Source organism: Rhamphochromis longiceps, linkage group LG23 (genome assembly GCF_057381845.1).
Source record: "Rhamphochromis longiceps isolate RC_006_pf linkage group LG23, R_longiceps_female_GT1.1, whole genome shotgun sequence".
Taxonomy (NCBI): domain Eukaryota; kingdom Metazoa; phylum Chordata; class Actinopteri; order Cichliformes; family Cichlidae; genus Rhamphochromis; species Rhamphochromis longiceps.
In genome coordinates this window covers 43553870-43573560 of record NC_140578.1, presented here as the reverse complement: position 1 = coordinate 43573560, position 19691 = coordinate 43553870, and the positions used below count along the sequence as shown (strand labels likewise).

The following is a 19691-nucleotide window of genomic DNA, read 5'->3' as shown; positions in this document are numbered from 1 at the left end:
AAATGGGATCAAATGGTCAGACAAAAGAGGGTTATGAGGAAATATGATGAAATGTTGTGTATTAGCAGCAAGTTATTGAATCATTTTCCTCAGAAACCAAACAAAATGATTGACAAACATGTTTTTACAAACTCAGTGTTGGACTTGGATCAGCAGGATAAGCTGATGTTTAAAGGCATTTGAGTCTCGCTGTATGAGAGTCCAGTTCTTACTCAATATTTATGGATGATGTTCTTTCAGTGTTGCACTTTGTAGACGCTCCCTGAGCCTCACAGCCAGCTGCACATGGACCAGCTGACATTACCCAGCATTAGAGGCGGCTGTAAAAAATTCATGTTCCCATTTAAATGGTTTTAATTTGAATAAAACGATGTTGATTCATTCAATCCTGAATCGATGTTTAATATAAATGTATTTTGCCAGAATCTCAGGTTAAAGCTCACAAACTATTTCAACAAGCAGCAAACAGCTAAAACAGTAAATGAGAGCAGCTAAACACACAAAGATGGAAACACAGAGCGTGGATCGTTCACTCGACGGCACGTACACGGACACGCCGTCGGGGCTGAAAGTGGACAGCTCACAGATCCTGAAGCTGCAGGTTTCATCTGTCTCCAACCAAAACTGAGTGAAGCAGCAGCAAAAGAAGATCCAAACTCTGCTTCACGTTTGATCAATATGCTCATGAATTCTCTCTGACTTTGGCTGTTCCTGCCTGCACAGCTCTCTCTCTCTCAGTGTACTCCAAGAACAGCTTCAAACATCTGTTTCTGCATCATTCACTGTTTATTAGCCACCAGTCTGCTGTTGTGTTCAGTGCTGTCGGCCTCTGACAGTAAAGCCTCATTTCTGCTGTTCCATGGAAACTTTTTAAAATGATGACAGATTACAAACTCTCAGCTGTGTCTGTAATCAAACCTCTGTAACTTTGCTTCACTTCAGCAGCATCAGCTCATGTTCACATGTTGCTTCATGGTTTGCTTCAGTTTTTGATCGACTGCAGAATATTTTGAAGGTTATCTGCTATAAAAAGCCAGAAGAGGAAAATCTGCTTCATGTGTTTCTGTTTGATCCTCAGTGACTTTGACACAAAGGCCTCTGCTGTGATGATCACACCTCTGATCAAGTCTCACAGTGTCACAACTGATAAATGATCAGAGTTAGAATATTTCTGACTGTCTGCTGTGTGCCGTGACCTTTGACCCTCTAAAGACAGTCAGCTGTGGATTATTCATTGTTGTGTCTGATGCTTAGAACTGTGAGGAAGAAGCTACACAGTTAATCAGGGTCCCCTCTCTCTGAATCAGGAAAGGTGGGCAGGCCGCGTGTGGGCCGCGGGCCATACGTTGAGTATCACTGTTTGAAATGTGAACATTGTTCTGCTGCAGTCAATGGACTAAACCAGAGAAGAAGAAAACAGACTTTACCATGAAGATCCTCAGTGTGGATCAGTATAATATCAGCCTGATGTCTGCAGTTTAGTGTCAGCACAACTTTCACATCATATTCATCTCAGCACAACTAAAACATGCTGACTGACCTCAGAGTTTCAAGTTTACATCCTGGACTCTCCAGGAAACCACACAGATGCTTCACTCCTGGATCCTGCAGCTTGTTGTTGGAGCTCAGGTCCAGCTCTCTCAGATGGGAGGGGTTGGACTTCAGTGCTGCTGCCAGATAATCACAGCTGATCTCTGACAAACCACAGTCCTTCAATCTGTATAAAGAATGAAAGATGTAAGTTTATTAGACAAAGTGCTTGAAATCATTCAGTGTTTCATCATCTGTTCAGAGCTGAAGAAGGTTCAGAATGTAGAAGTTTAGAAAATGGAAACTCCAAACAGCTGAAGCCAACAGGAAGCAGCTTCAAACAAACACAACAAGAGAAAAAACTCTGAATGTTTCACATTAAAGTCGTACATTTCTCATAAAAACAGGACAAAGACTTGAAAAAGTCGTGTTTTTCCTTCCAGGAACCACATGGCTTCACTTTTAAAGGTGAAGTGTGAAAGAAATGGACATATTTGAAGTCCAACACCTTTTTCCAGTCACATTATTAAAGCAGACAAACTACAAGCTCATTTTCATTCCAACAAGTCATCTTCTGACCTGGACTAACAACACTGGTCTCTATGTGCAGCTGGCTGTGAGACCAGTGCTCAGGGAGCGTCTACAAAGTGCAACACTGAAAGAACATCACACACTCATTTGCTTCCAGCACTTTCACACAAACATCTACTGTCATTATTGTCACCAAACTCTGTGGATCCTTTATTGCAAATTCAAATGGGATCAAATGGTCAGACAAAAGAGGGTTATGAGGAAATATGATGAAATGTTGTGTATTAGCAGCAACTTATTGAATCATTTTCCTCAGAAACCAAACAAAATGATTGACAAACATGTTTTTACAAACTCAGTGTTGGACTTGGATCAGCAGGATAAGCTGATGTTTAAAGGCATTTGAGTCTCGCTGTATGAGAGTCCAGTTCTTACTCAATATTTATGGATGATGTTCTTTCAGTGTTGCACTTTGTTTGGCACAAAATGAAATTATTTGGCCTCTCAGATGCTTTTAGAGATTCCCAAATGACTGATGATGACATCTCTGGGGTCTGATTGATAGAAAAAAAATCTCTTTGAGACCTTTTGTAACTGACAAACTCTTCATCTGCTAACAACACTGAGTTGAATCTCCATGGCTGATAGTTGGAGCAGGCATCAGGAATACACATTGAAAAAACAAGAGGAGAAATCACCAGAGTCTTATAATCACATTCTGTAACTAAAGGGAGACGTTTTTCTATACAAATATATGTTTTATGGACATTAGAAAAAAAAAGAGTATTGACGTGAAGCAGGATTATGAAATCTCCATACATCAGCCAGCCCATAATTATCAAGAAAGCTCTGAATGACGCATGCTGAGTTTGGACTAAGTGTACTTTTGTGTGAACTGTGGTCCATAGCAGATAATGAGCAGTTTAGGTCTCCCTCAAAGATGATATTGTGTGATGACATATTGGGGAGCCGCGCAAAGACATTAGTGAAAAATCTGTGATCGTCCCAATTAGAGGCGTAGATATTTGCTAAGATCAAAGGAAAACCATAAACTATATTTTCTGCACTTAAAATCCTGTAATTTTCTCATAAATCGACAGTGCGGCTTATGGATGAATTCTGGTTGTGCTTACTGACCTCGAACCGATTTTATGTGCTACACGGCGCTCAGAAACCTTTCAAAAGATGTTTTGGTACGACTTTGCTCAGCTACGAGGCCGCACCGCTTGATGGATTGTTGGAGCATTACAGCTACGAGGAGCCTCGCGGAGTGATACGTATTCTGCTTCAACGTAATATTACTGTATTGAGTGTGTATAAGGACCATAAATGGCACCTGTAAGAGACACGGTTACAAAGAGGGTTTCAAACTCCAGGCTGTCAGTCACGCAGTAGAACCTGGGAACAGAGCAGCTGCTTGTTATTATGCTCAGCGTCTGTTTACATTTTGACTGCACGATTGTGAGCTTTTTGTTATGCACAAAAACAACAGTTTTCTTTTATTTATGGAGCATTATTATTTAATAAATGCTGATCATTTATTTCTGAGTAACTGTTTCATGTACATCTACGCTGTATGTTAATAAATGTGCCTGTGTGAGATTTGGGACACAGCTTTGACTAAGAACTCTCTTTTTGTTCGTACTTTCTGGCTTCAAAAATATCGAGATGTATATCGTATATCGCCATCCAGCTAAAGAATATCGAGATATGAACTTTGGGTCATATCGCCCAGTCGTAATATTGCAATAGGTTGTCCATTAAACTCAAGCGGGGCTTGGGCCCTGGCACGGCGTAGCCACACAATCCTGGTAGTAGTGACGCTCGGCTATGACGGCGTGCGGGTTACCAGCTGGCTTTCTCAGGATAGGGCTCCTGTGTGAGCGGTCGACAATAACGTCTTTATCCATACCCAGCACTTCACGTAGTAGCACGGATACGGCCGTGGAGGAGCTCGAGTCCAGGCCCTCTGGGATCCCTATGATGTGGATGTTAGCTCTTCGCTTCCTGCCTTCATCACATTTATCCTTCAGGTCAGACAGCTCCTCCTTCATACTCTCTACTGTAGACTGCAGGGTGGTCACCTCATCGCTCCACATTGACAGCCCATCCTCAGCTTCTTTCACTCTAACCTTTACTCCATCAACTTCGCCGCACGTCGCCGCCATGCTGTTAGCGATCTCATTTCTCAGTCCTTGCACGTCAGCCCTTATATTGTCAAAATCTTCTTTCAATGCATTTCTGACTTCTTCTTTTAACAGCGTACTAATGTCCTCTTTAATGGATTGAAGAAGCTCCAGTTTTAGAGCAGTAGGATCCACATCACGCGCGTCTGTTGAGTCTGCTCTTCAGCGGCCGTAGAGCTGGACGCTGCCCTTTGGCCATCATCGATACTCTCGCCCGAGATCGCACCGGGGCTAAAATATTCACCTGCTCAGCTGTTTTTGATCAGTTTGAGCCTGTGTGGTTTGATCAGGTGGAGGAACGATGTGATGCTATAAAGACATCATCTTGTCCAAATGAAGTTGTTCCAACACGTGTTTAAAAAGATTTTAAAGGTTGTCGGTTCCGACATCTTAGCGATTTTTAACAGCAGTCTTAGTTCAGGTGTTGTACAGCCTGTTTGAAACATGCTGTTGTACAGCCTGTACTAAAAACCTGATCTGGATCCTCTGTCTGCTCAAACTTCAGGCCTATTTCAAAGCTTCCCTTCCTGTCGAAGATTTTGTAAAAGATTATATTTGTTCAGCTGCAATCTGTTGTAAAGGTTTCAGTCTGGTTTTAAAGCTCTTCACAGCACTGAAACTGCACTTTGGAAAGTTCTTAATGATCTTTTATCAGCCACTGATCAGGAGACTCAGCTGTGCTTTTGGATCTGACCGCTGCCTTGACCACAGCATCTTGACCTCACCATTGGAGCATGGTGGCATCAAGGGCGCTCTATTAGACTGGTTCAGCTCTTTTATTAAATCGCATTATTACATTTGGGGCTTATATTTGACGGCAATTTGAAAAACAGCTGAGCTCAGTTGTACAGCGGTCTTTCTTCAAACTGAGGCTTTTATCTAAGGTGAGATCATTTATATCTTTTAAAAACCTTGAACGGGCGATCCACGTTTTCATGACGTCCCAGCTGGATTATTGTAACTCCTTATATGTTGGAGTTAGTGGGACCTGCCTGGCAAGACTGCAGCTGGTCCAGAAAGCTGCAGCTCGTCTTCTGACACAAGCTCAAAGACATTTATCGTCCCAACAACCACATATACGCTGGTCCCTCGCTGTAACACAGTTCACCTTTGGCGGCCTCGCTGTTTCGCTGATCTTTTTTGTGCAATTTTGCATGTTTTTGTTTTTTACAGCGCATTGTGTTCTGCGTCCTGATTGGCTGTAGACCATTGTCAGCCAATCTCGTGCCGTGTCTCCTGTACAGTACAGAATGTGTTCAAATTTACAGCAGTGTGACTCTGCAGTGCTGCACTGTATGTTTGTACGTTTTGTCCCAACAAACAACAATGATGACGAGACGTTTTGCACCTGTGGTAGCAGCCAAAGGCAGAGGAAGATGCTGACCATCATAGTTTCAACAAGGAGGCAAAAAGGTTGTAACTGTCCACAACAAGAACATCGTAAGGATGGAGTCAGCTTTGGCTTTGTGGCTCAGTGACCGCAGGAAAAAGAACATCGTGCTGGACACCAACATTATCTGCAGAAAAACTCAAAAGCTTTATGAAACTTTACCTGACAGCGAGGAGCCCAGGCCATGGACGAGTGCTCCTCACACAGAACCAAGCTCATTTAATGCCAGCAAAGGCTGATTTGACACATTTCAGAAACACTTTGCTTTCACTCTTTAATAATGAACTTATTTTTCTATGAAGGTTTGAACTTTGTTTAAACAAGAGAGAAAAGTGTGAAAATGTCCATGCCTGTCTGAGAAAAGTGTAGAAAGTGTGCAGTGAGGGTTTAACTGCCTTAAAACTTCTATAATACTTGTAAAACATAAAGCTGCTACTTCATTCTGAGACTTATTTTTAGAACGTAACTCGATAAACGAGCGACCGCAGTACTGTATTGTGTTTATTTTGAAAACTCTAAACAGGATCTTCAGATTTATTTTGAAAGCTTTATCTGGAAAACACAAACACATAAGCAGGAAACAAAGAGCGTGATATGAAACGATAGACGTTTTCATATGGTCATCATATATACATCGTTCTATCGAACAGCCCCAGCTCCTGCTGTCAGTCTCTGTAAATCTGCTCTTAAAACACATTTGTATTCACTGGCTTTTAATACAGCATGAGAGTTATTTGATATTTGATGTGTGATATTAATATTAGGAGTTATTTTAATAGTTATTTTGGATTCTTGTACAGCACTGTGGTCAACGCTGCTGCTGTAATTAATGTGCTATAAACACATAAACAATCTGCAGTTAAACATCCAAAACTAAAGATGTGATCGCTGCCTTTAGAAAATGTGCTGATGCACAAGATATCAGCTCCATTAAGGTGGAATGTGGCCGTGTTAGAAACATGTTGGAAGAAGTTTGAAGCTGAAACTGTGAAGCTGAGAGTGAAAGAGCTCCAGCGTCTGTCACAGGAAACTTTCTTATTTCCACACTGATGAAAGCATCAAGCTTTGATTTCCTGCTGCTTTTATTGAGTCACACTGTGAAACTGAGCCACAGCTGAACCAGCATCCCTGTACAGCAGACACTTACAGCGCTTGGCTGCTTCCATTGAACCCTCTGCACAGAGCTTCAGTTTCCTCTTCTGGTCCCAAAGTGCAGAACAACAAGGTTTCAAACAGCTTCGTTCCAGCAGCATCAGCCACAGACATGCATAGAGAATCCTTTGGTTGTGTTGTGTGTTTGCATATCTGCTGTCTGTGTTGCTTTGTGAGGATGGATCATCTCCTGCAGCTCCAGATAAACAAGCTGGACCTGAACCTGGTAGCTTCACTTAGAAGACACTTGTGACGGGAACGTGTGAGAAGTTTTGTGCAGACAAGTGTGGATTTAGAGTGTGGGACGAGCTCTCCACAGTCTTTGTGGAGATCCACATTCTGCATACTGCCTGTGAGAAGCTGCAGACATTTGTCCTCCAAATCCACTGAGCAGCTGCTCGTGGTGGTATTAGCTTCATGTGTGCGTGTTAGCATGAAGCCTCGGTCACACTCTGCTGTGGACACGGTCACGGACAGCTGGACGCCTGATGGACGAGTCGTCCTTCCTGTTAAACTTCTTTGAGCATGAGAATAGCATGAGAAGCTCAGTGGACACTGTTCAGGGTTTTAACTCTCGCTTTCACTTCAGCTTCACCAACAACAGCACAAGCAGAGCAGCCCACTGCCTGCATGGCTGGGACAGCGCCCCCTGGTGACTGTAAACCACTACAACATGTAGACGGCCGTCTGCAGGCTGGATGTAGCACCACCGCAGAGACGTGCTGCAGCTCTGTTTAGTTACCCAGCTGACAGCAGAGGCTGTAGTTTACTGTTACCAACATGGAAAACTGAAGCTTCACCAGCTGGAGCTACAGAGCTGGAGAACAAAGGAGACTGAGAGGCCAGAATGATGTGGGAGGAAACATCAAGAGCCTGTTTGAAAGGAGACACATGTGGATGCTGTGCCAGTCTGTGGTCTGTCAGAAGTCAGCTGAGTCACACTGCAAGAAGCTGCAGAATCTCAGAGGAGGAGATTTGGAAGTGTTTGTGGGACAAACTGGACTCAAAGAAAGAAGATGTTTGTGAAGTCTTTGGTGGAGGTGAGCAGTGTGAAGCAGAACACATGCAGATGAATCAGGAGGGAACAAACTGAGTGGGCGGAGCTGTCTGAGCCCCGCCCACACAGACACAGCTTCTCTCTGGAACTAAACGTCTGCTTCATCTCTGCCTCTTTTCTTCATCCTCCACCTCTCTTTTCTCTTCTTCAGTGTTCTGCAGCCACGGAGCCTCACAGCTGTTAGCACGCCCATACCTGAGCAGCTAGCATTACCCAGCATGCCGTGCAGCAGTGTCAGTTTGTAAATGTGCAAGAATTCCTGCTCCAAACTGTTTCACAGAGTGCTGTGTGCCGTGAAATCTGCTTCATGTGTTTCTGTTTGATCCTCAGTGACTTTGACACAAAGGCCTCTGCTGTGATGATCACACCTCTGATCAAGTCTCACAGTGTCACAACTGATAAATGATCAGAGTTAGAATATTTCTGACTGTCTGCTGTGTGCCGTGACCTTTGACCTGCTAAAGACCGTCAGCTGTGGATTATTCATTGTTGTGTCTGATACTTAGAACTGTGAGGAAGAAGCTACACAGTTAATCAGGGTCCCCTCTCTCTGAATCAGGAAAGGTGGGCAGGCCGCGTGTGGGCCGCGGGCCATACGTTGAGTATCACTGTTTGAAATGTGAACATTGTTCTGCTGCAGTCAATGGACTAAACCAGAGAAGAAGAAAACAGACTTTACCATGAAGATCCTCAGTGTGGATCAGTATAATATCAGCCTGATGTCTGCAGTTTAGTGTCAGCACAACTTTCACATCATATTCATCTCAGCACAACTAAAACATGCTGACTGACCTCAGAGTTTCAAGTTTACATCCTGGACTCTCCAGGAAACCACACAGATGCTTCACTCCTGGATCCTGCAGCTTGTTGTTGGAGCTCAGGTCCAGCTGTCTCAGATGGGAGGGGTTGGACTTCAGTGCTGCTGCCAGATAATCACAGCTGATCTCTGACAAACCACAGCGCTCCAATCTGTATAAAGAATGAAAGATGTAAGTTTATTAGACAAAGTGCTTGAAATCATTCAGTGTTTCATCATCTGTTCATAGCTGAAGAAGGTTCAGAATGTAGAAGTTTAGAAAATGGAAACTCCAAACAGCTGAAGCCAACAGGAAGCAGCTTCAAACAAACACAACAAGAGAAAAAACTCTGAATGTTTCACATTAAAGTCGTACATTTCTCATAAAAACAGGACAAAGACTTGAAAAAGTCGTGTTTTTCCTTCCAGGAACCACATGGCTTCACTTTTAAAGGTGAAGTGTGAAAGAAATGGACATATTTGAAGTCCAACACCTTTTTCCAGTCACATTATTAAAGCAGACAAACTACAAGCTCATTTTCATTCCAACAAGTCATCTTCTGACCTGGACTAACAACACTGGTCTCTATGTGCAGCTGGCTGTGAGACCAGTGCTCAGGGAGCGTCTACAAAGTGCAACACTGAAAGAACATCACACACTCATTTGCTTCCAGCACTTTCACACAAACATCTACTGTCATTATTGTCACCAAACTCTGTGGATCCTTTATTGCAAATTCAAATGGGATCAAATGGTCAGACAAAAGAGGGTTATGAGGAAATATGATGAAATGTTGTGTATTAGCAGCAACTTATTGAATCATTTTCCTCAGAAACCAAACAAAATGATTGACAAACATGTTTTTACAAAGTCAGTGTTGGACTTGGATCAGCAGGATAAGCTGATGTTTAAAGGCATTTGAGTCTCGCTGTATGAGAGTCCAGTTCTTACTCAATATTTATGGATGATGTTCTTTCAGTGTTGCACTTTGTTTGGCACAAAATGAAATTATTTGGCCTCTCAGATGCTTTTAGAGATTCCCAAATGACTGATGATGACATCTCTGGGGTCTGATTAATAGAAAAAAAATCTCTTTGAGACCTTTTGTAACTGACAAACTCTTCATCTGCTAACAATACTGAGTTGAATCTCCATGGCTGATAGTTGGAGCAGGCATCAGGAATACACATTGAAAAAACAAGAGGAGAAATCACCAGAGTCTTATAATCACATTCTGTAACTAAAGGGAGACGTTTTTCTATACAAATATATGTTTTATGGACATTAGAAAAAAAGAGTATTGATGTGAAGCAGGATTATGAAATCTCCATACATCAGCCAGCCCATAATTATCAAGAAAGCTCTGAATGACGCATGATGACTTTGGACTAAGTGTACTTTTGTGTGAACTGTGGTCCATAGCAGATAATGAGCAGTTTAGGTCTCCCTCAAAGATGATATTGTGTGATGACATATTGGGGAGCCGCGCAAAGACATTAGTGAAAAATCTGTGATCGTCCCAATTAGAGGCGTAGATATTTGCTAAGATCAAAGGAAAACCATAAACTATATTTTCTGCACTTAAAATCCTGTAATTTTCTCATAAATCGACAGTGCGCCTTATGGATGAATTCTGGTTGTGCTTACTGACCTCGAACCGATTTTATGTGCTACACGGCGCTCAGAAACCTTTCAAAAGATGTTTTGGTACGACTTTGCTCAGCTACGAGGCCGCACCGCTTGATGGATTGTTGGAGCATTACAGCTACGAGCAGCCTCGCGGAGTGATACGTACTCTGCTTCAACGTAATATTACTGTATTGAGTGTGTATAAGGACCATAAATGGCACCTGTAAGAGACACGGTTACAAAGAGGGTTTCAAACTCCAGGCTGTCAGTCACGCAGTAGAACCTGGGAACAGAGCAGCTGCTTGTTATTATGCTCAGCGTCTGTTTACATTTTGACTGCACGATTGTGAGCTTTTTGTTATGCACAAACACAACATTGTTTTCTTTTATTTATGGAGCATTATTATTTAATAAATGCTGATCATTTATTCCTGAGTAATTGTTTCATGTACATCTACGCTGTATGTTAATAAATGTGCCTGTGTGAGATTTGGGACACAGCTTTGACTAAGAACTCTCTTTTTGTTCGTACTTTCTGGCTTTAAAAATATCGAGATATTTATCGTATATCGCCATCCAGCTAAAGAATATCGAGATATGAACTTTGGGTCATATCGCCCAGTCGTAATATTGCAATAGGTTGTCCGTTAAACTCAAGCGGGGCTTGGGCCCTGGCACGGCGTAGCCACACAATCCTGGTAGTAGTGACGCTCGGCTATGACGGCGTGCGGGTTACCAGCTGGCTTTCTCAGGATAGGGCTCCTGTGTGAGCGGTCGACAATAACGTCTTTATCCATACCCAGCACTTCACGTAGTAGCACGGATACGGCCGTGGAGGAGCTCGAGTCCAGGCCCTCTGGGATCCCTATGATGTGGATGTTAGCTCTCCGCTTCCTGCCTTCATCACATTTATCCTTCAGGTCAGACAGCTCCTCCTTCATACTCTCTACTGTAGACTGCAGGGTGGTCACCTCATCGCTCCACATTGACAGCCCATCCTCAGCTTCTTTCACTGTAACCTTTACTCCATCAACTTCGCCGCACGTCGCCGCCATGCTGTTAGCGATCTCATTTCTCAGTCCTTGCACGTCAGCCCTTATATTGTCAAAATCTTCTTTCAATGCATTTCTGAGTTCTTCTTTTAACAGCGTACTAATGTCCTCTTTAATGGATTGAAGAAGCTCCAGTTTTAGAGCAGTAGGATCCACATCACGCGCGTCTGTTGAGTCTGCTCTTCAGCGGCCGTAGAGCTGGACGCTGCCCTTTGGCCATCATCGATACTCTCGCCCGAGATCGCACCGGGGCTAAAATATTCACCTGCTCAGCTGTTTTTGATCAGTTTGAGCCTGTGTGGTTTGATCAGGTGGAGGAACGATGTGATGCTATAAAGACATCATCTTGTCCAAATGAAGTTGTTCCAACACGTGTTTAAAAAGATTTTAAAGGTTGTCGGTTCCGACATCTTAGCGATTTTTAACAGCAGTCTTAGTTCAGGTGTTGTACAGCCTGTTTTAAACATGCTGTTGTACAGCCTGTACTAAAAACCTGATCTGGATCCTCTGTCTGCTCAAACTTCAGGCCTATTTCAAAGCTTCCCTTCCTGTCGAAGATTTTGTAAAAGATTATATTTGTTCAGCTGCAATCTGTTGTAAAGGTTTCAGTCTGGTTTTAAAGCTCTTCACAGCACTGAAACTGCACTTTGAAAAGTTCTTAATGATCTTTTATCAGCCACTGATCAGGAGACTCCGCTGTGCTTTTGGATCTGACCGCTGCCTTGACCACAGCATCTTGACCTCACCATTGGAGCATGGCGGCATCAAGGGCGCTCTATTAGACTGGTTCAGCTCTTTTATTAAATCGCATTATTACATTTGGGGCTTATATTTGACGGCAATTTGAAAAACAGCTGAGCTCAGTTGTACAGCGGTCTTTCTTCAAACTGAGGCTTTTATCTAAGGTGAGATCATTTATATCTTTTAAAAACCTTGAACGGGCGATCCACGTTTTCATGACGTCCCAGCTGGATTATTGTAACTCCTTATATGTTGGAGTTAGTGGGACCTGCCTGGCAAGACTGCAGCTGGTCCAGAAAGCTGCAGCTCGTCTTCTGACACAAGCTCAAAGACATTTATCGTCCCAACAACCACATATACGCTGGTCCCTCGCTGTAACACAGTTCACCTTTGGCGGCCTCGCTGTTTCGCTGATCTTTTTTGTGCAATTTCGCATGCTTTTGTTTTGTACAGCGCGTTGTGTTCTGCGTCCTGATTGGCTGTAGACCATCATCAGCCAATCTTGTGCCGTGTCTCCTGTACAGTACAGAATGTGTTCAAATTTACAGCAGTGTGACTCTGCAGTGCTGCACTTAGGGCTGCCACAAACGATTATTTTGATAGTCGATTAGTCATCGATTATTTTTGCGATTAGTCGACTAATCAGATCATCATCCATTGGACATAAAACATACAGCTTACTGCACAAGCATGCATCTGCTCTTATATAACCATCATTAGCTTACAGCTTGAAGTGTGTAAGGTATGTGCTAACTAAAAATAAAGACAAGATGATAGTTTATTAAATTTTAATGAAATTTGCAGATTGTTTCGGTGAAGTTTAATAAACTCCTTGCTATCTAAAATATAACAGGACACCGGAGTATATTCTCCAGCATCTCACACTTCTGATAATCAGCTGTCTGCTTGACGTTTATTCAGCTGTGTAAAAACTATAACTTTAATCTCAGCCAAACCGATTTACTCAGGAACAAATAAAATACTAAAAAAAGCCAAACAATAACATTTTTAAGTTATCTAAGTGACTTGTATATGTTTAACCTGAGTAGCAAAAGACAGCGGTGGGTTTGAAAACGATTTGTCGGGAGTCCGGTGTTCTCACGGGCTCTAGTGAGCCTAGTGGCTAGCCATCGAGCTAGTGGGTAACAGACATTTCCGAAAACGTCGGAGCGCTTTTGAAAATATGTGGTGTCTTGATAAACTGAGCAGATATTTGAGGTTTACACAGCTACATTCTCGCCTGAAAATATGTTAAACGTTTATTTTGTGACCCAGAAAGAATAATAAGAGTAATATTAAAACTAACTAGCTGCCGCCATTGTTGGAAACTGAACTAGGCTGCGCTATGAATTCTGGGACACAGCTTCTTCTTCTTCTTCTTTGGGGTTTAACGGCAGCTGGCATCCTTGTACATGCAGTGCTGCCATCTTCTGTTTCAGTCCGTTATTACACTCTTAAATCCTACTACTTATTCCTGCGTCTTTTGTGATCTTACAAAGCTTCAAACGACGCGTCGACTATTAAATCAGTCGTCGACGATTTTGATGTATGTTTGTACGTTTTGTCGCCAACAAACAACAATGATGACGAGACGTTTTGCACCTGTGGTAGCAGCCAAAGGCAGAGGAAGATGCTGACCATCATCGTTTCAACAAGGAGGCAAAAAGGTTGTAACTGTCCACAACAAGAACATCGTAAGGATGGAGTCAGCTTTGGCTTTGTGGCTCAGTGACCGCAGGAAAAAGAACATCGTGCTGGACACAAGGGCTGCCACAAACGATTATTTTGATAGTCGACTAGTCACCGATTATTTTTGCAATTAGTCGACTAATCAGATCATCATCCATTGGACGTAAAACATATAGATTATTGCACCAGCATGCATCTGCTCTTATATAACTATCATTAGCTTACAGCTTGAAGTGTTTAAGGTATGTGCTAACTAAAAATAAAGACAAGATGATAGTTTATTAAATTTTAATGAAATTTGCAGATTGTTTCGGTGAAGTTTAATAAACTCCTTGCTATCTAAAATATAACAGGACACCGGAGTATATTCTCCAGCATCTCACACTTCTGATAATCAGCTGTCTGCTTGACATTTATTCAGCTGTGTAAAAACTATAACTTTAATCTCAGCCAAACCGATTTACTCAGGAACAAATAAAATACTAAAAAACCCAAACAATAACATTTTTAAGTTATCAAGTGACTTATATATGTTTAACCTGAGTAGTGAAAGACCGCGATGGGTTTGAAAACGATTTGCCGGGAGTCCGGTGCTCTCACGGGCTCTAGTGAGCCTAGTGGCTAGCCATCGAGCTAGTGGGTAACAGACATTTCCGAAAACGTCGGAGCGCTTTTGAAAATATGTGGTGTCTTGATAAACTGAGCAGATATTTGAGGTTTATACAGCTACATTCTCGCCTGAAAATATGTTAAACGTTTATTTTGTGACCCAGAAAGAATAATAAGAGTAATATTAAAACTAACTAGCTGCCGCCATTGTTGAAAACTGAGCTGGGCTGCGCTATGAATTCTGGGACACAGCTTCTTCTTCTTCTTCGGGGTTTAACAGCAGCTGGCATCCTTGTACATGCAGTGCTGCCATCTTCTATTTCAGTCCGTTATTACACTCTTAAATCCTACTACTTATTCCTGCGTCTTTTGTGATCTTACAAAGCTTCAAACGTCACGTCGACTATTAAATCAGTCATCGACGATTTTGATAGTCGACGTAATCGTGACTAGTCGACTAATCGTGGCAGCCCTACTGGACACCAACATTATCTGCATAAAAACTCAAAAGCTTTATGAAACTTTACCTGACAGCGAGGAGCCCAGGCCATGGACGAGTGCTCCTCACACAGAAGCTCATTTAATGCCAGCAAAGGCTGATTTGACACGTTTCAGAAACACTTTGCTTTCATTCTTTAATAATGAACTTATTTTTCTATGACGGTTTGAACTTTGTTTAAATAAGAGAGAAAAGTGTGAAAATGTTCATGCCTGTCTGAGAAAAGTGTAGAAAGTGTGCAGTGAGGGTTTAACTGCCTTAAAACTTCTATAATACTTGTAAAACATAAAGCTGCTACTTCATTCTGAGACTTATTTTTAGAACGTAACTCGATAAACGAGCGACCGCAGTACTGTATTGTGTTTATTTTGAAAACTCTCAACAGGATCTTCAGATTTATTTTGAAAGCTTTATCTGGAAAACACAAACACATAAGCAGGAAACAAAGAGCGTGATATGAAACGATAGACGTTTTCATATGGTCATCATATATACATCGTTCTATCGAACAGCCCCAGCTCCTGCTGTCAGTCTCTGTAAATCTGCTCTTAAAACACATTTGTATTCACTGGCTTTTAATACAGCATGAGAGTTATTTGATATTTGATGTGTGATATTAATATTAGGAGTTATTTTAATCGTTATTTTGGATTCTTGTACAGCACTGTGGTCAACGCTGCTGCTGTAATTAATGTGCTATAAACACATAAACAATCTGCAGTTAAACATCCAAAACTAAAGATGTGATCGCTGCCTTTAGAAAATGTGCTGATGCACAAGATATCAGCTCCATTAAGGTGGAATGTGGCCGTGTTAGAAACATGTTGGAAGAAGTTTGAAGCTGAAACTGTGAAGCTGAGAGTGAAAGAGCTCCAGCGTCTGTCACAGGAAACTTTCTTATTTCCACACTGATGAAAGCATCAAGCTTTGATTTCCTGCTGCTTTTATTGAGTCACACTGTGAAACTGAGCCACAGCTGAACCAGCATCCCTGTACAGCAGACACTTACAGCGCTTGGCTGCTTCCATTGGACCCTCTGCACAGAGCTTCAGTTTCCTCTTCTGGTCCCAAAGTGCAGAACAACAAGGTTTCAAACAGCTTCGTTCCAGCAGCATCAGCCACAGACATGCATAGAGAATCCTTTGGTTGTGTTGTGTGTTTGCATATCTGCTGTGTTGCTTTGTGAGGATGGATCATCTCCTGCAGCTCCAGATAAACAAGCTGGACCTGAACCTGGTAGCTTCACTTAGAAGACACTTGTGACGGGAACGTGTGAGAAGTTTTGTGCAGACAAGTGTGGATTTAGAGTGTGGGACGAGCTCTCCACAGTCTTTGTGGAGATCCACATTCTGCATACTGCCTGTGAGAAGCTGCAGACATTTGTCCTCCAAATCCACTGAGCAGCTGCTCGTGGTGGTATTAGCTTCATGTGTGCGTGTTAGCATGAAGCCTCGGTCACACTCTGCTGTGGACACGGTCACGGACAGCTGGACGCCTGATGGACGAGTCGTCCTTCCTGTTAAACTTCTTTGAGCATGAGAATAGCATGAGAAGCTCAGTGGACACTGTTCAGGGTTTTAACTCTCGCTTTCACTTCAGCTTCACCAACAACAGCACAAGCAGAGCAGCCCACTGCCTGCATGGCTGGGACAGCGCCCCCTGGTGACTGTAAACCACTACAACATGTAGACGGCCGTCTGCAGGCTGGATGTAGCACCACCGCAGAGACGTGCTGCAGCTCTGTTTAGTTACCCAGCTGACAGCAGAGGCTGTAGTTTACTGTTACCAACATGGAAAACTGAAGCTTCACCAGCTGGAGCTACAGAGCTGGAGAACAAAGGAGACTGAGAGGCCAGAATGATGTGGGAGGAAACATCAAGAGCCTGTTTGAAAGGAGACACATGTGGATGCTGTGCCAGTCTGTGGTCTGTCAGAAGTCAGCTGAGTCACACTGCAAGAAGCTGCAGAATCTCAGAGGAGGAGATTTGGAAGTGTTTGTGGGACAAACTGGACTCAAAGAAAGAAGATGTTTGTGAAGTCTTTGGTGGAGGTGAGCAGTGTGAAGCAGAACACATGCAGATGAATCAGGAGGTCAGCATCAGTGTCTCCTTGTGGTGGACGGTAAAAGAATCAGAGCCAACGCTCCCGTCCACCCTCGGCATGAAGCAGTGCTGTTTCTGAAACAGGAGGACAAGTCCAGAGAAGACAGAGGAAGCAAAGATGAGGGTGGGACAGGACAGCAGGACTTCCTTCACACCTGCAGCTCCATCACACTGCTGTAGCTCCTCTTCATCACACATGTACCTGCAGCCTGTCTTCAAGTCCAGGAGTCACCTCCACACAGTGTAGAAGCCTCCTGTGCAGACCATGGAGTCCAGCCTCTGTCAGGGAAGTCGGCACTAAAGCCTGAAAGACTTCAATCTGTCTCTGCTCCACCCGAGTAAGACCAGCACCGTACTTGTTGTGCATTCAAGGAGGGAACATCAGCGCTGCATCGTGGGAACAACACCGCAGGAACAAAGACACAGCACGGCCGATGAAGGACGAGGACAAAGGAAAGGTGAGTGAGAAGACCCTGGTGGTGTGGACGGACCTGCAGGGGCTCCAAGACTGAGGAGCAGAGACGTCCATGTACCAGCTGAGGATGCTGCAGTGATCCAGGGAGCTCGGTCCAATCTGAGGCCGTGTGAACTACGTGGACCACAGTTTCTTCACAGACTTCAGCAGCGTGAACATCTGGAGATCCAACAGTGCACGAGCTGTGAGCCATCAGCTGTTTCTCTCATCAGCTGCTGGAATGAGAGCTGCTGGAATCATCTCAAGCAGCAGGAAATCACTGATGTTGTTTCTAACCAAAGATATGGGACTGAGCTCCGCTGAGCTCCTTCTACTTTCATCCAGATAGAAACTGCTACAGTCTGCTGATTATTGCTTTGCCTCCATCACACGAGCTCTTTATCCTGTTCTTCACTCTCATTGGTTCTTTGTCTGCTTGTTTTTACAACAGTAGTCTTCTGATTGGTCAAAGGAGACAATCAGCTGTGACTAAATGTAGCTCCTACAGCAGTGATGGGAATAACTACTGAAGCTAATCCAGTATCAAAGCTCAGGAATCAGCAGCTCCCACCTCGTTTTCTTTCAACAACTATTTTTAGCTGCTGTGTTTTTGTGTTTCTGCAGACCTCAGACATCCTGCTGCTCTGGACAACTTTTTCATTCTTTTGTATCATTATTTTGCTTTTCTTTTATTATTATGTTATATGTATTAATATGTGAAACACTTATTCTTTGTGTTTTTGCTTTGCTCCTGTCAAACTGCTTTAATAAAATCTGCTGCAGTCTAAACTGTGGACGTTCCCTTTTTAACCCTTTGTGAAACAATAAAGGTTTAAATCTGAGTATTCATCTATGTTAGTGTTTAATGGGTCTAATAGGTTGCTTTGGCCTTTCCCAGTAATATCTTCCCTTGCAGTCTGTGGTCCAGGCTTCTAAAACCATCCCAGGTTAACAAGAACTACAATCTAGAGGAGAGCTGCCATAACAGGTGTGACTGATGAGATCTGACCTGCAAGGTTACTCAGGTTTGTTTGTATCAGGACAAGCAGGGAAGCCGCCTGGACGTCAAAGTAGTTAGAGCTGGGCGAGTGTCCTCACCCACATCGGCTTCACAACTCTGCATCATCTACTGAGTAAGACTCAGAGCATCAGAGATTAGAAGGTCTACAAAGAGCTGAACCAGACTTCCTGTATAAAGGTTTTAGTTCCACAGATCGACAGTGTCAGCACAACTAAAACGTGGAGACTGACCTCAGAGTTTCAATTTGATGTTGTGGATTCTCCAGAAGAACACACAGCTGCTTCACTCCTGAATCCTGAAGCTTGTGGTAGCTCAGGTCCACCTCTCTGGGATACGAAGGGTTGAGCTTCAGCACTGCTTCCAGATAATCACAGCTGATCTCTGACAAATCACAGCTCTCCAATCTGTATAGAGAATGAAAGATGTAAGTTTATTAGACAAAGAGCTTGAAATCATTCAGTGTTTCATCATCTGTTCAGAGCTGAAGAAGGTTCAGAATGTAGAAGTTTAGAAAATGGAAACTCCAAACAGCTGAAGCCAACAGGAAGCAGCTTCAAACAAACACAACAAGAGAAAAAACTCTGAATGTTTCACATTAAAGTCGTACATTTCTAACAAGAGTGTTTTAAAGACAGAGTCACTGATGATCATCTTCTGCCCAGTAAAACTTTGGTTTTCCTCATGTGAGTGTTAATGATGCACAAAGACTGTGAGTGCAAAGAGGGAGCGAGGAGGATGACAGAGAGATGGTACAGGAGCATCAAGAACCCGGCGAGGAAATGAGCAGAAGGACTTTGGAGCCTGTTGGATTGAAGCTTTCACAGAGACGTGTTTGACTGGACACCACCAGGACAGACTTTTAATCCCAGGATTTGGATGAGCTTTCTGTCTTTATGGTCACAAATGATGCTGTAACTCTGTGAATGTCCTGGAACTGTCAGCAGTGTGGTTACGTCCTTTTGACCTGAGTTTCCACAGCTCTTATAACAGCAGTGTACATTCAGACTGAGACACGCTTCAGTCTGTATGGACCTGTTTCTGTAGCTGCCACCATCATTCTACATGTTTGTACATCAGCTTATCAAATCCTGTCTGCTGTCTTCATTTATTACTCTTCACCTGCTTCACTGTCACTGTGTGGGCGGAGCTGCCTGAGCCCCACCCACACAGACACAGCTCCTCTCTAGAGCTAAACTTCTGCTTCATCTCCGCCTCTTTTCTTCATCCTCCACCTCTCTTTTCTCTTCTTCAG

At 43.1% G+C, this 19691-nt stretch overlaps 3 protein-coding genes across 3 annotated transcripts in view; all 3 read right to left on the bottom strand.

Annotated features, from left to right (window-relative positions):
- Positions 1–19691, bottom strand: part of LOC146642763 (NACHT, LRR and PYD domains-containing protein 3-like) — a 197216-nt gene that overhangs the window by 158320 nt on the left and 19205 nt on the right. The gene's annotated exons all lie outside the window — the stretch shown is intronic.
- LOC146642764 (protein NLRC3-like) overlaps positions 1–19691 on the bottom strand; it is a 50570-nt gene that overhangs the window by 12994 nt on the left and 17885 nt on the right. The gene's annotated exons all lie outside the window — the stretch shown is intronic.
- LOC146642765 (ribonuclease inhibitor-like) lies at positions 1438–19645 on the bottom strand. Its single transcript, XM_085398048.1, has 4 exons — positions 19602–19645; positions 18670–18843; positions 8639–8815; positions 1438–1717 (listed from the first exon to the last, which is right to left on the bottom strand). Exons 1-4 carry the CDS (start codon positions 19643–19645, stop codon positions 1522–1524), a joined length of 591 nt encoding a protein of 196 aa, XP_085254174.1. The 3' UTR covers positions 1438–1521.